At 43.3% G+C, this 17,119-nt stretch overlaps 1 protein-coding gene across 1 annotated transcript in view; it reads right to left on the bottom strand.

Annotated features, from left to right (window-relative positions):
- Positions 1–816, bottom strand: part of LOC124648108 — a 7,110-nt gene extending 6,294 nt beyond the window's left edge. Inside the window, exons 1-3 of the mRNA XM_047187925.1 lie at positions 735–816; positions 455–486; positions 361–369 (exon numbers count right to left, since the gene is read on the bottom strand). Of these exons, the coding sequence (XP_047043881.1) occupies positions 361–369; positions 455–486; positions 735–816 (123 nt within the window). The remainder of the gene's footprint in view (positions 1–360; positions 370–454; positions 487–734) is intronic.
- Positions 817–17,119: the final 16,303 nt, after the last annotated feature.

Here is a 17,119-nt window from a genome sequence, read left to right as displayed (position 1 = left end):
GATCAGTCATCCATGCTCTGTGATTGATGAAACGAATTGTCCCGTAATAAATTTCACCATGGGCTATAAACATGACTAATAAAATTCATTACTAATTAAAATGAAAATATGAAAACTGCAGCGCATATAGTTTTGAGTTGCCATAATTTAGATTTAATGGTTAACTAATCAAATCATAACTCGGTGTTGCTTGAACTCCGGATTAACCAAGCTTAACCATCAGATCACATTTATTTTTGCCAAGAAGATATGCAGATATAGAGATATCTATCATAAATAGAACTAGTACAATATAAAACTTGGTCCGGAACTACCTGTATCGCACCTCTTCTTCTTTTGACTATATGTTGCTTCACTCACTGTACCAACCTGCAAGAATTGCAGTACAATTCTCAAGTTCACTTTATAGAAACGACAACTGCATACTTGGCTGACCATATAGAAACTTTTTTACTGCAGCATCAGTGCGCTCCAACGCAATGCCATCTACAAAAATTAAGCGAGAAAGTGTCAAAAAATGAGTGCAAATCAAAGAAATTTTCTGTTAGAAATGTTCACTGAAGCCTGTCCATAAGGAAATCCACAAACTTTGCATAGAGGTACCAGTACGGTGAAGAATTCTGTAAAAAGAACTTGTATGATCGGAAGAAGATATATGGAGAAGAATTATAGCTGATTGAGAAAACTCACAACACAGAGTTATGCCGGTGGGAGCAATTTGGCAGGCACGGGACGTGACGGCGGCGGGCCAGTGCCGCACAGCTGGCCACGGGCGCAGGTCACCGCGCACGGGCTCGGGTGCAAGGCGGCGGGCATCGGAGACGGAGCCGCCCGCGGTCTCGATGGAGATTCGACGTCATCGGCGTCCGCGGGTCCCCAAATGTTCCCGTGCAGGGCGGCTCCGGGCAGGTCTCGCCTCGCCTGCAGGGTCGAGGCGGCGGGCAGGGCGGTTGAAAGCAGGCCTCGGTTGCAGGGCCACGGCGGCGGGCAGGGCGGCTGGGAGCAGGATCGCGGGCAGGGCGGCGGCAGATCGTGGCGATGTGGGCTGGGCAGGGGAAAGCGACTCGTGCGTGGTGGTGTTGGTTCGTGCGTGGATATTCGATTATCTGAAGAAGCGGTTTGTTTGGATTAGGCGTGGGATTATGGCGTCTAAGGGCATGTACACTGCTAGCTTGGGCCAGTTCTTTTGTACGTACTTTTTAAGCGCCCGACTCTTTCCTATGCCTCGACGCAAGAAAAGAAACAGGGATTTCCCTCGTAACTGCCGAAACTACTGGGATTGATTTCCTAGCGCCTCTGATTAAGCGCCGCGTTGTACATGCTCTAACACCGTTTTAGCAGTAAATCTAAACCGGTGGTTGCGGTGATTGGATGGTATGATTGTCCAGATTTACCGCTCTGGCCCTTTTAATAATACTCTAGTATTATCTCGCAAGTCGATTCTGGTTGGACTCGGGTTGCGCGGCGTCGAGTAGACTCCGCTCCGGCCAGTCCAATCTCCGCTCATTAATGCTCGATCGATGAGGTACGACCAGCGTGGGAAAGACCGGCCTACAATTGATGAGGAGCTGGTGGGCTAACATGGATAGGTAGTGACAGGCTCTTTTATTAGCCTGTCATTAAAATATTTTCAGTTCCAGCCACCTTTTAGAAAAAGATCAGTGACATTCTTTTTTATATGCCTGTCACTAGTATTTTGTACCAGTGACAGGCTTATATGTGCCTGTCACTGATACACTTACTAGTGACAGGCATAATTTTGTCTGTCACTAGTCACCTGGAGGCTATAAGCCTTTCTGCAGTAGTGTGTAATGGCCGTCTCTCCAACCCCAAGTAGCACATATAGCGTACTTCATCACCGGATCTATCAACCCCAGGAAGATCTGCTGTGACTCCCACAGAGTGCTTCTCCTAATGTAAGTCCCTTGTTTTAGCGCCATGTTCTGGGTTCGGATGCTTGTTTGTCTGAAGCTCTTTTAGTTCATTCCTAGCTATGACCGTAACACGTTGCTATTTTCTACTTCATTGCTAACTTTAAGCGATTGAACATTTTGGTTTGCATTCCCTGCTCTGTAGATGTAGCCATCATAACTTCTATCTTGCTCAGTCGTTGTTACAAAAATTATAGGAATTATAGTAACATCCTGCTATTATTTAGTTCACGGCCAATTTCAAGTAATTGCACATGTTGGTTCGCATTCCCTGCTCTATAGCTTTTGGCATCGTAACTTCTATATTTGGTTTACATTCCCTGCTCGGTAGATCTAGCCATCATAACTTTATCTTACTCGGTCGTTGTTACAAAAATTATGGCCTGCTACTATGTTGTTTGTGCCAATTTTTTACTCCATGAACATGTTGGCTTGCATTCCCCGTACTACGAGGTGATGCCATTGTTTTGTATCTAGTTCATTGTAAGCTAACAAAGTAAGGACTTAGTTTGGCATGCTATCACTCTGCTATCTAGCCTCGTAGTACAAATAAACTTGTCATACTACTAGATAATAATTTTGCGTGCCATCTTGTTCTTCAAAAGCTGCATTATTGACTTGTTTCTCGACTTGGCATGACGCTCACATATGGAAAGCTGAACATATTGGTTTGCATTCCCTCTTATACAAGTTCACGGGTGATCCCACTATATTCCGTATCTGGTCCATCCTAAGCTCCGACATTAACTATCCTCTATGTGTTGCTCATTACAAGTTTATATCCCGAAACATCTTGATTTGCAACCCCTTCACTATAAGTTCGGGAGTATTATTTAGTTCACGGCCAAAATGAAGTAATTGCACTTGGCACATGTTGGTTCACATTCCCTCCTCTTTAGCTTTTGCCATCGTAACTTCTATTTTTGGTTTACATTCCCTGCTCTCGTAGATGTAGCCATCATAACTTCATCTTGCTCGGTCGTTGTTACAAAATTTATAGCTCTGCTACTATGTTGTTCATGCCAATTTTGTACTCCACTGAACATGTTGGTTTGCATGGGACTCGGCGATAGTAAGCCTGCTTGTTTCATTCTAACATGCTCTGTTATATTGGTCTGTTGGTATGCGGCATGCACTCTTTGTTTGCTTATTGTGCGCATTACAATGATCTTGTTATAACGACGAAATGATGAGTTCCAAATTCTTTGGCAAACAATATTGCAGGTGTCTTTGCGTTTCCATTGTTGCTTGTCTTAACTTGTAATGTCTTTGTTTCGGATATAGGTGCTTGCATGGACAACTTAAAAGATTGCCGGATCGCTTCATTGTATTGCTAGGTTTAATTACCATTCAATTTCTCTCGGGTTACGTAATATTTTTCAAAGCCTTGCGAGTGATGTAATATTTAGTTAGTTTTTATAGTTCTTTCGCGCATTTTTTCTTTGGTGCTTGTCGTAAGTGAGGCTATCAGAGCGAAATCAATGCTTTGCGTAAATATTCTCGATATCTAAATCACGAATTCCCATCCCTTAAACGGCCCAATTAAGCGAAATCACATACGTGCCGGCCCGCAAAATCCTAAAGCGCCTTTTACGCCGGCATATAAACAGCAACTAAACGGGCTGGCCCACTTACTTATTGGGCCAGCCCACTTGATTAACTGTGGACCCCACACTTTTATTGGGCCGGCCCACTTGCTTTATGGTGCCCCCACCCACTACTGGGCCGGCCCACCAACTAGTTGGGCCAGCCCAATTGCTTTTGTTGTGGTCCCCACGTACTAAACGGGCCGGCCCTTTAAGACGAATGTGGGACCCACCTGTGTTTTTGGCCCGGCCCGCTAGCGTGTTGGGCCGGCCCACTTGCTCTATGGTGGACCCCACATACTAAATGGGCCGGCCCTTTTCCGGAAAGTGGGACCCACCTGTGTTTTTGGCCCGGCCCACTAGCGTGTTGGGCCGGCCCACTTGCTATACGGTGGACCCCACATACTAAATGGGCCGGCCCTTTAACCGGAAAGTGGGACCCACCAGCGTTTTGGCAGGGCCCACTATCTTGTTGGGCCGGCCCACTTGCTATATGGTGGACCCCACATACTAAATGGGCCGGCCCTTTAACCGGAAAGTGGGACCCACCAGCGTTTTGGCCGGCCCACTATCTTGTTGGGCCGGCCCACTTGCTATATGGTGGACCCCACATACTAAATGGGCCGGCCCTTTAGCAGGGAAGTGGGACCCACCAGAGTTTTTTGGCCCGGCCCACTATCTTGTTGGGCCGGCCCACTCGCTCTATTGTGGACCCCACATTCTAAATGGGCCAGCCTCTGTAACAGGAAAGTGGGACCCACTCGTGTTTTTGGCCGGCCCACTATCTTGTTGGGCCGGCCCGGTTGCTATATGGTGGACCCCACATTCTAAATGGGTCGGCCTTTTAACAGGAAAGTGGGACCCACATGCTAATTGGGTCGGCCCACTAACTTCTTGGGCCGGCCCATTTGCTTTAATGTGGACCCCACTTTGTAAATGGCGGCCCGATAACGGAAAGTGGGACCCACATGTCTTGTGGGCCGGCCCTTTTGCCTGTTGACCGGTCAAACGAGTGCATTCGGCCCGGCCCACATGCTTAGTGGGCCGGCCCATTAAAGTTTTGACCAGTCAACCTTAGAGGTTAGGCCGGCCCACGTAACTAATGGACCAGACCCGGCTATATAGTTGACCGGTCAAACTAAGTCGGCTGGCCCGGCCCGCAAACTTAATGGGCCGGCCCGCTTAAGACGTGGCGAGGCCTCGTGTGGGCCTACCATCTACCACGGGGTTTCAGTCGGTTAACGCCGTTAGCCGCCGGTTAACGGCGTACGCACGTGTCGGTTGCATGACGTCGGCGGTCAACGGGCTCCCGGAAACACTTGGGCAACGGTCCGATTTTCCGTGGCGGAAGGGCGCCCAAGCGCGACGGACCGAAAAAATCGTCGTAGGACTTTGCCTGACGCAGTTTCCACAACAGAACCCATATCGTCGGGTTAGGCCCATGGGCGACGAAAAATACCCCTTAGCGGACGATTTTGAGACGTTGTCTATCAGAACTTTTCTTGTAGTGACTTGGTTAAAACATGTGTATTGCGATGATCCCGGTAGTCCAAGCTAATTAGGACAAGGTGCGGGCACTATTAGTATACTATGCATGAGGCTTGCAACTTGTAAGATATAATTTACATGATACGTATGCTTTATTACTACCGTTGACAAAATTGTTTCTTGTTTTCAAAATAAAAGCTCTAGCATAAATATAGCAATCGATGCTTTCCTCTTTGAAGGACCTTTCTTTTACTTTTATGTTGAGTCAGTTCACCTATCTCTCTCCATCTCAAGAAGCAAACACTTGTGTGAACTGTGCATTGATTCCTACATACTTGCATATTGCACTTGTTATATTACTCTATGTTGACAATATCCATGAGATATACATGTTACAAGTTGAAAGCAACCGATGAAACTTAATCTTCCTTTGTGTTGCTTCAATACCTTTACTTTGAATTATTGCTTTATGAGTTAACTCTTATGCAAGACTTATTGATGCTTGTCTTGAAGTACTATTCATGAAAAGTCTTTGCTTTATGATTCAGTTGTTTACTCATGTCATTACCATTGTTTTGATCGCCGCATTCATTACATATGTTTACAATAGTATGATCCAGGTTATGATGGCATGTCACTCCAGAAATTATCTTTGTTATCGTTTACCTGCTCGGGACGAGCAGGAACTAAGCTTGGGGATGCTGATACGTCTCCGACGTATCGATAATTTCTTATGTTCCATGCCACATTATTGATGATATCTACATGTTTTATACACATTATATGTCGTATTTATGCATTTTCCGGCACTAACCTATTAACGAGATGCCGAAGAGCCGATTCTTTGTTTTCTGCTGTTTTTGGTTTCAGAAATCCTAGTAAGGAAATATTCTCGGAATTGGACGAAATCAACGCCCGGGGTCCTATTTTGCCACGAAGCTTCCGGAAGTCCGAGGGAGAGTCGAAGTGGGGCCACGAGGTGGCGACACACCGGGCGGCGCGGCCTGGGCCTGGGCCGCGCCGGCCTGCTGTGTGGGCCCCTCGTGACGCCCTTTACCTTCCCTTCCGCCTACAAATAGCCTTCGTCGCGAAACCCCCGGTACCGAGAGCCACGATACGGAAAACCTTCCAGAGACGCCGCCGCCGCCAATCCCATCTCGGGGGATTCTGGAGATCACCTCCGGCACCCTGCCGGAGAGGGGATTCATCTCCCGGAGGACTCTTCACCGCCATGGTCGCCTCCGGAGTGATGAGTGAGTAGTTCACCCCTGGACTATGGGTCCATAGCGATAGCTAGATGGTTGTCTTCTCCTCATGTGCTTCATTGTCGGATCTTGTGAGCTGCCTAACATGATCAAGATCATCTATCTGTAATTCTATATGTTGTGTTTGTCGGGATCCTATGGATAGAGAATACTATGTTATGTTGATTATCAATCTATTACCTATGTGTTATTTATGATCTTGCATGCTCTCCGTTATTAGTAGAGGCTGCGGCCAAGTTTTTGCTCTTAACTCCAAGAGGGAGTATTTATGCTCGATAGTGGGTTCATGCCTCCATTAAATGCAGGACGATGTGACGGAAAGTTCTAAGGTTGTGGATGTCTTGTTGCCACTAGGGATAAAACATTGATGCTATGTCCGAGGATGTAGTTATTGATTACATTACGCACCATACTTAATGCAATTGTCCGTTGTTTTACAACTTAATGCTGGAAGGGGTTCGGATGATAACTCTGAAGGTGGACTTTTTAGGCATAGATGCATGCTTGGATAGCGGTCTATGTACTTTGTCGTAATGCCCAATTAAATCTCACAATATTCATCGTATCATGTATGTGCATTGTTATGCTCTCTTTATTTGTCAATTGCCCGACTGTAATTTGTTCACCCAACATGCTATTTATCTTATGGGAGAGACACCTCTAGTGAACTGTGGACCCCGGTCCATTCTTTTACATTGAATACAATCTACTGCAATACTTGTTCTACTATTTTCTGCAAACAATCATCATCCACACTATACATCTAATCCTTTGTTACAGCAAGCCGGTGAGATTGACAACCTCACTTGTTTCGTTGGGGCAAAGTACTTTGGTTGTGTTGTGCGGGTTCCACGTTGGCGCCGGAATCTCCGGTGTTGCGCCGCACTACATCCCGCCGCCATCAACCTTCAACGTGCTTCTTGGCTCCTCCTGGTTCGATAAACCTTGGTTTCTTTCTGAGGGAAAACTTGCTGCTGTGCGCATCATACCTTCCTCTTGGGGTTCCCAACGAACGTGTGAGTTACACGCCATCACTACCCATGCCAACCTTCTAATGAGAGTAACTCTTTATCTCTTACACTATTTGATTGTCATCCATGCTTATCAAAGGAGGATGAATGTTATGTTCCTGTGGATTCTCTTGAAATATTCCCTATGAGTAAAACTTGTGAGAATAATCATGCTACTGTTATCTATGATAATCCATGCTATTTTGAAAAATCTTATGATAATGCTTTGTTTGTGCCTGATATCGAAATGCATGGTACTAAAGAGTTTTGCTTGGCAAATGTTTATGATAAATCTCTAGATGATGGTCCTATGTTACTTGATAATATTAATTGTACTACTAATGAAAATGGGATTGGAGAGGTCTTGACTTTATCTAGGAGTCCCATATCTTTTGAGATTGATCAATCATCTTGTTATATTATTGATAAAAGTGGTTTTGAAAGTTTTGATCCTATTATTTTTGAGCTTGATAAAAATTATGTGTTTGTGGATCATGAAAAGCATGCTTTATGTGATAGTTATATTGTTGACTTTATTCATGAAGCTATTGAAAATTATTATGAGAGAGGAAAATATGGTTGTAGAAATTTGCATGGAACTAAAACACCTCTCTATATGCTGAATTTTTTTAAGTTACTCTTGTTTTATCTTCCTATGCTTGTCACTTTGTTCTTCATGAATTTATTTGTGTACAAGATTCCTATGCATAGGAAGTGGGTTAGACTTAAATGTGTTTTGAATTTGCTTCTTGATGCTCTTTTTGCTTCATTTTCTATTTTCCATGTGAGCATCATTAAAATTACTGAGCCCATCTTAATGGCTATAAAGAAAGCACTTCTTGGGAGATAACCCATGTTTTATTTTGCTACTGTTTTGTTGTGTCTTGGAAGTTGTTACTACTGTAGCAACCTCTCCTTATCTTTATTTTATTGCATTGTTGTGCCAAGTAAAGTCTCTAATAGAAGGTTGATACTAGATTTGGATCTCTGCGCAGAAACAGATTTTTAGCTGCCACGAATTTGACTAGATCTCTCTGTAGGAGACTCTAAAAATTCTGCAAAATTTCATGCGTGTTCCTCAGATATGTATGCAACTTTCATTCGTTTTGAGTTTTCTGATTTGAGCAACGGAAGTACCTCTAAAAAATTTGTGTTTACTGGCTGTTCTGTTTTGACAGATTCTGTCTCTGTTTTTTGTATTGTCTCTTGTGGACTTTAAGTAAGGCTTTCTAGACGTGGAGAGCTGTAGCTAATGTTTTATTGAGTTCTTGCAATGTGTCACTACAGGACTAAAGTGGATTAAAGTTTTTTGAGTACTAACCCCTCTAATGAAGTTTATGAGAAATTTGGTGTGGCAGAAGTTTTCAAGGGTCAAGAGAGAAGGGTGATATAATGTGATCAAGAAGAGTGAAGAGCCTAAGCTTGGGGATGCCCCCATGGGTCACCCAAGCATATTTCAAGAAGACTCAAGCGTCTAAGCTTGGGGATGCCCAAGGCATCCCCTTCTTCATCAACAACTTATCAGGTCACCTCTAGTGAAACTATATTTTTATTCCGTCACATCTTATGTGCTTTACTTGAAGCGTCTGTGTGTTTTTATTTTTGTTTGTGTTTGAATAAATTCGGATCCTAGCAATCCTTGTGTGGGAGAGAGACACGCTCCGCTTTTTCATTTGAACACTTGTGTTCTTAATTTACTTTAATATTCATGGCGAAAGCTGAAAGCCGCTTCATTTATTGCTATTTGGTTGGAAACAGAAAATGCTTCATATTGTCTTGAATAATTTGATACTTGGCAATTGTTTTGAGCTCTCAAGTAGATCATGTTTAAGCTCTTGCATCATGTAGTTTAAACCTATTATTGGAGAACTACCGTAGAGCTTGTTGAAATTTGGTTTGCATGATTGGTCTCTCTAAGGTCTAGATATTTTCTGGTAAAAGTGTTTGAGCAACAAGGAAGACGAGTGTAGAGTTTTATAATGCTTGCAATATGTTCTTATGTAAGTTTTGTCTGTACCGGTTCATACTTGTGTTTGTTTCAAACAACCTTGCTAGCCAAAGCCTTGTACCGAGAGGGAATGCTTCTCGTGCATCCAAAACCTTGAGCCAAAACCTATGCCGTTTGTGTCCACCATAACTACCTACTATGTGGTATTTTTACTGCCATTCCAAGTAAATACTTCATGTGCTACCTTTAAATAATTCAAAACTTTATTACTCCTTATTTGTGTCAATGTTTTATAGCTCATGAGGAAGTATGTGGTGTTTTATCTTTCAATCTTGTTGGGCAGCTTTCACCAATGGACTAGTGGCTCATCCGCTTATCCAATAATTTTGCAAAAAGAGCTGGCAACGGGGTTCCCAGCCCCAATTAATTAACCTTCACTAATAATTCTCTTCACATATTTTGCCCTGATTCATCAGTAAGCAACTTAATTTTGCAAATAGACACTCCTTCATGGTATGTGAAATGTTCGAAGGCACCCGAGGATTCGGTTAGCCATGGCTTGTGAAAGCAAAAGGTTGGGAGGAATGTCATCTATAAATAAAACTAAAATACAGGTGTAAACAAAAGAGAAGAGGGATGATCTACCTTGCTGGTAGAGATAACGTCCTTCATGGGAGCCGCTCTTGAAAGTCTGGTTGATGAGGTAGTTAGAGTGCCCACTACCATTCGTTGACAACAACAAACACCTCTCAAAACTTTATTTGTATGCTCTCTATATGATTTCAAAACTTAAAAAGCTCTAGCACATGATTTAATCCCTGCTTCCCTCTGCGAAGGGCCTTTCTTTTACTTTATGTTGAGTTAGTTTACCTACTCCTTTCCATCTTAGAAGTAAACACTTGTGTCAACTGTGCATTGATTCTTACATGCTTGCTTATTGCACTTATTATATTAGTTTGTGTTGACAATTATCCATGAGATATGCATGTTAAAAGTTGAAAGCAATTGCTGAAACTTAAATCTTCCTTTGTGTTGCTTCACACCTCTTATTAAGAATTTATTGCTTTATGAGTTAACTCTTATGCAAGACTTTTTGATGCTTGTCTTGAAATTACTATTCATGAAAAGTTTTTGCTATATGTTATCTATTTGTTAGCAAACTATAGATCATTGCCTTGAGTCACTTCATTCACCTCATATGCTTTACAATAGTATGATCAAGATTATGTTGGTAGCATGTCACTTCAGAAATTATTCTTTTTATCGTTTACCTACTCGAGGGCGAGTAGGAACTAAGCTTGGGGATGCTTGATACGTCTCCAACGTATCTATAATTTCTGATGTTTCATGCTAGTTTTATGACAATACCTACATGTTTTGCTCACACTTTATAATGTTTTTATGCATTTTCTGGGACTAACCTATTAACGAGATGCCAAGGTGCCAGTTCCTGTTTTCTTCTGTTTTTGGTTCCAGAAAAGCTGTTCGGGCAATATTCTCGGAATTCGACGAAACAAAAGCCAAACCTCCTATTTTACCGATACGGACCCAGAACACCGAAGGAGAGACGGAGAGGGGCCGAGGGGGCCCCACACCACCTGGCGGCGCGGCCTAGGAGGGGGCCGCGCCCAACTATGGGGTGGGCCCCTCGGGACCCCTCCGACGCCGCCCTTTCGCCTATATATTCCTCGCGACGCGAAAACCCTATATCAATCAATCATATTCCAGAAAGACTCCAGGGGCACCGCCGCCATCGCGAAACTCCGTTTCGGGGGACAGAATCTCTGTACCGGCACGCCGCCGGGACGGGAAAGTGCCCCCGGAAGTCTTCTCCATCGACGCCACCGCCTCCATCATGCTCCGTGAGTAGTTCCCCCATGGACTACGGGCTCTAGCAATAGCTAGTTGGTACTCTCTCTCCCATGTACTTTAATACAATGATCTCATGAGCTGCCTTACATGATTGAGATTCATCTGATGTAATCGGTGTTGTGTTTGTTGGGATCCGATGAATTGTTACATTATGATTAGTCTATCTATAAGTTTGTGAAGTTATTGTTGCTGCAATCTTGTTGTGTTTAATGCTTGTCACTAGTGCACGAGTGGCATGATCTTAGATTTGAGCTCTATAATTATTGCTTAGATTGTATCTACAAGTTGTTTGCACATGTCTATGTCCGGAACCCGAGGCCCCGGAGTGACGAGCAATCGGGATAACTGGAGGGAAGGCTTAGATATGAGGATCACATGTTTTCACCAAGTGTTAATGCTTTGCTCCGGTGCTCTATTAAAAGGAGTACCTTAATTACCAGTAGATTCCCTTGAGGCCCGGCTGCCACCGGCTGGTAGGACAAAAGATGTTATGCAAGTTTCTCATTGCGAGCACGTATGACTATATATGGAAAACATGCACACATGATTAATAAACTTGATGTTCTGTCTTAATGCTATTTCAATCCTATCAATTGCCCAACTGTAATTTGTTCACCCAACACTTGTCACTTGTTATTGGAGATCTACCACTAGTGTAGATAGCTGGGAACCCCGGTCCATCTTTCATCATCAAATACTCACTCGGTCCTATATATCATTAGAAGTAGTATCAACTATTTTCTGGTGCCATTGCTCTCATATTACTGCTACTGATGCTGTGTTACTGTTACTATTGCTCTCATATTACTGCTGCTTTCACATCACCCCTGTTACTAGAGCTTTTCCAGGTGCAGCTGAATTGACAACTCAGTTGTTAAGGCTTATAAGTATTCTTCGTCTCCCCTTGTGTCGAATCAATAAATTTGGGTTTTACTTTCCTCGAAGACTGTTGCGATCCCCTATACTTGTGGGTTATCAGAACCCAGCTATAAAAACGGATCGTCAATTAAATTAATGATTTAACAAAAAATGTATTGATTTTTCGGATGCGAAAAAGGTTCCATGCATCATCTGAGTGTTAATTCATCCGCCCTTAAAGGATCGGATGCTAACTATCACCCATGTTTGCAGAAAAGCTTTGCAAGGCACAAGCCTTTATTAGAATTTCTTTGAAACCCACTTTTGTTTCTCTGTACAAGGACACACAACAACTGGTTGCATACTCTCTTGGTTCCATAAAACAACCCTATGTTTCTACGAATAAGAAGCAAGCATTTTTCTGAAGATTTAACTTTTCCAAAAGAAAAAATAGCCTGACTATATGATGATTATTTGATATAAAACTGGTATCACTAGAACATGGTTTTCAGAATGAATCTGGCGGTACCAATTCTATGTAACATAATTGGGAAACAATTTCTCAAATTTTAGGTTAAAATAAAAAATCTCGAAAATCATGTGAGCCTTGTTCATTGGAATGGAGGAAATAAAGTTTAGCATACATTTAAGTTTTTCGAAATTTGACAATGTTTCCAGACTAAAAGATGAACTTCTATGGTAGTAAACCAATATAAATTTATCCGGTACAAAATAATTTATAGAGTGTGTTTACTAAATATTACGAATATTGATACTTTCTTGTATAAATTTGGTCAAATGTAACATTTTTTATTTTGGCAAGATTTAAATAGACCTTTTTTTGGTATGTAGGTAGTAGTTACTAATATATCCTAATATTATGATGTTTCATTATTTATTCTACAAAACAGAAAAAAATTTATCGCTACTCCAACATAAGTTGATAAACAATGGGTCAAGGTCAAGGTAGCCGCTACCTAAAAGAATTTGTCAAGAATTCAGAGAATAAAAGTATGATCATCCATGTAAAATAACATCATCCAACTCGGATGTGGGTAGCTGGTTGGGCAGTTTTCACCCAATTTTTTAGCAGGCGGGCGCTTAAGTTAATTTTGATTTAATTACTACTATTTTCTTCTCTGTAAGCATTTGGATAGGCATCCGCAATTGTACATGTCCTAACAAGAACGTGTCCTAAGTGGACCACATGAGATATAAGGATGTACTCGTTTCCTTGCTAGAATTTTCTAATTACTCAAATCATTTATTTGATACTACTTGCAAGATATTTGTATTAAAGTGTACATTTTGGATATATGTATCATGACGAGTAGTGATATTTCATTTAATATATGCAAATCTACATACACAACCACATGTACACAATAATTTCAGAAAATGTCAACATCCACATGTTTCACTTGTCAGTGAACTTTTTTCAATGTCATCAAAACAAAATAAAAACAAAATTTATTATCACATTTAAGATAAAAAATATATATAGCATGTAGCGATTAGTATGATTCTACATTACACAAAATAAATCCTAATAATGGACATGTTTATTAATTTTTAGTGACATGATATGGTTAACTATATAGACTATGCAACATATTGAGCTTATTGTGTTGATGAAATAATATTGTATAAAAATTAAAATGTTTAGTATAAAAAAATAAAAAAATGATATTGGTGGCTTGCAGGATGGAATGTTTTTAGTATTGTCATCAAGGTAGAATGAAGAAATTTGTTTAGAAATTTGAAATCCATGGATGTTTCCGAAAAAATGCACCGACTGAATCAACCTAGAACAACTCTAGAGCCTTCCCCATAACATGCGGCTAGGTGAGGAATTGCAGTCTTGCCTTGCTGGAAGGGCAGGGCGAGGTGAACTTGTCGAGAAGTGTTCTTCGGGGAGCCATCCTTCCAAATTCTTTAACTCGCACTGCAACTCCTAGATGCACTCCCGCAGCGGCGAGAAGCAATAGTCCAATCTCGTCCACCTCCAGCTTGCATCTTCTTGTGAGAAGTGTCAAGAGGTAGAACATGAGCGAAACCTTATTGGCAAGTGGGTCCAGCTAGCTGAGCAACCACAAGAATGTCATCCAATGGCGTGCCCAATCTGCTAAACTCCATGATCTTGGCTTCATGTCATCCAAAGTAGATATGTCCTTGTTTCTCTACAAGTTAGGTGTTACTATATTTATGTTGATCTATGTGGATGACATTGTTATGACCAGGCTCCTTAGATCGGGCTGCTCTATTAAATGATTTCAGTCAAGATTTTGCTCCGCATGATTTCAATGAATACTTCACTTCATTTTGGACATGGAAGTGAAGAAAGTACATGGGACATTAGTCTTAACACAAGCGAAATATGGTGTTGATTTACTTAGTAGAGTGGGCATGCATAATCGTACACCATGTCCCAGACGACTATCTTGTTCCAAAAAGTTGTCACTTACATTCATGGCCCATGTTGCCACAAACCTGGCACTAATTCAGAAGCCTTACATACTTTACCAAAACCGGTTCATGTTTTCCACCACGAACCATTTATACCGCAGCTTTTAGAGGGTTTCTGACATCTAGTTTAACCCTAACACGGTACGTAGAAGTTTCTGGCCTCAGTCGGCGGCTGGTCCTTGCTCTCAAAAACGACGTCATCAAGGTCCTCTTCTCTCAATCCCAGATGATTCATCATCATCTTCAAGCCTCCATCACCTTCGCTCAAAGTTGACCCATCTTTCTCCTTCGACATGTCACAGAACCACGTCCAAAAACACGATCCACTCCCATAACCCTAACTCCACCCTCCCGCTAGTGTGAACCAAGGCTGGGCAGCAATACCAAATTGCCCCGAGATCAGCCCAAGAGCACCAACGGCAAGGAGATCGATGGAATACTAGAAGGTAGATCGCAATGCTAGCTACCCTGCGAGAGAACCATAAACCCTAACTTCAGGGAAACCGCATCAAACGCGAACAGATGGTAGGTTGGATTTGACTTATGTACCGACCGGTCTCCTGGATTCGGTCCACCCTCGATGCGGCCATGCATCCGACTCACTCACGAGCACAGAGCTCTCTCCTGCCACCCCCATTATCCGCCGCTTGCCGACCAGCGCAGATTAGGCTCCCTTCTCCCACTCCACTCGTCCATCGCTGATGCATCCCCATCCATGCCTCCATCTGCGAACCCTACAGCACCTTGCCCATCGCCGATGATGTTGACCACTGCCGCCGCCGGCAGCCCGACACCAATCTCCACGCGCATGCTCAACGTACGAGTTGTGCCCCAGTCACCAGCATGAACCCTCGTCTACACACAATCTCAATCTGACTTCAAAATCGGATGCATTGCAGCTCCTGCAGTTACTTGCGCCCCCGACAGCTGCTTTCGCGGATACTCGGCGAGGGTCCAAGCGTTTAGCTGAAGGATCCTCTATCGCTTGGCCTCCATGAGCAGCCGCCCAGCCTCCTCGGTAGGCAACCCCTCGTGGGAGATCGCCATGACGCGTTGGAATAGCTGTTGGTCAGCCTGATCTAGGGTGCGGGTGGCGTTCCTCCGGTCTTGCGCCAGCCGAAAAGACTCAAGTATCGATGCCTGCTCCGGATCGTCAACTGGCTCCTGCTCCTCCTCTTCCGCTTCGCGTTCCGCGTCGACCTCAGACTGCGCATTCTGGAGGACGGGTCCCGCTATGTCGGCCTCGTTGAAAAGGTCTGAGTGTTAATTCATCCGCCCTTAAAGGGCCGGATGCTAACTATCACCCATGTTTATAGAAAAGCTTTGCAAGGCACGGGCCTTTATTAGAATTTCTTTGAAACCCACTTCTGTTTCTCTGTACAAAGGCACACAACAACTGGTTGCATACTCTCTTGGTTCCATAAAACAACCCTGTGTTTCTACGAATAAGAAGCAAGCATTTTTCTGAAGATTTAACTTGTCAAGAAAAAAAATAGCCTGACTATAATTAGTTTCTGCATAATGTTTGTCAATAATTTTCGAAAGGGGTGACGAATAATAAACAAACCGCCTGCTGTTCTACAAGACATTATAACAAACAACACCTTGAATGAATAGATCTTGCAGCATCAAGACAAGCCTGCAACATATAAATACATATAGTTTGATCACAACGAGTAGCAACGCAACGAGACAAAGAGGGGAAGAAAACATGGAGCGATCAGTAGGCACTTGATTTTTTTCGAGAATACACCTTGGAAGGTGTATCAACAGTAGACACTTGATTAACCTGTCTAGACTGTCAAGCAAAGCATGTTACACCAAAAACACTTAGGAATTCTTGTGATGCAAGACGCTATGCTTCTTGAGAGCTTGGCCATCTTACAGATCTCTGTCATGGTACCAGTGAAACGAGGCATCTCCAAGCACATAGCCAATGAAAAGCCCTCCCACGGTTTTGAAGCAATCATGAACGATGGCTGATCGCCGGCACGAGCGCCTACAGATCAGATGACATCGAGTTAACACTAAAGCAAGCATCGCATAGCATAGCATAGAGATAATTTTACATGGGAGACAGAAAATAAGTGGAGTTACCAGCCAGGGTCATCGTGCCTGGGTTGGATTTGTACAGAGAGTTGATTCATCAGGTTGGTGTATTTTTGGCCTACGCTGCCCTTAACAGTGTACTTTGCGTTGAACCCAGCAACCAGATTGTAGAGCTCCTCTGTCTTATTGTCGATCAGCGCCATGCGAATCGCGGCATCCTTCTTCTGGTCGGCCGTGAGCCCATGCGGCTACAGATGCAAAGCAATATACGGCGATTATTTCGTCTTCCTTCCTTCTTTAGATTTTGCAACGAAAAATCCCAGCTTTAAGCATCGACTGAGTTTGGGCTACGAACAGAAAATCGACAGAATTTTTTTGCACGCAGTACCTTGGGGTTGACGGGGCCGGTGTTGACAAGCCTTGGAGGCTCAACGGCCCGCTGGACGCTGATCCTCCTCGCCGCATGTCGAATCGCGGCGGCCATGGCTGCTCTCGATTTCTTCGGATCCTCGCGCTGTCTACGAAGGCTCACTTGGAAAGAAGGGGAATGTTGTGGGTATACTTCATGGGTGTACCATCGACAGTGCCTAGATCCGGCAAGCCCGGGTGGCCCACAGATGGTGATGAGGCATGTGGCCCATCGGGC

Source organism: Lolium rigidum, chromosome 4, assembly GCF_022539505.1.
Source record: "Lolium rigidum isolate FL_2022 chromosome 4, APGP_CSIRO_Lrig_0.1, whole genome shotgun sequence".
Lineage (NCBI taxonomy): Eukaryota > Viridiplantae > Streptophyta > Magnoliopsida > Poales > Poaceae > Lolium > Lolium rigidum.
The sequence above is the reverse complement of the archived record's forward strand: the minus strand, read 5'-3'. Positions and strand labels throughout refer to the sequence as shown.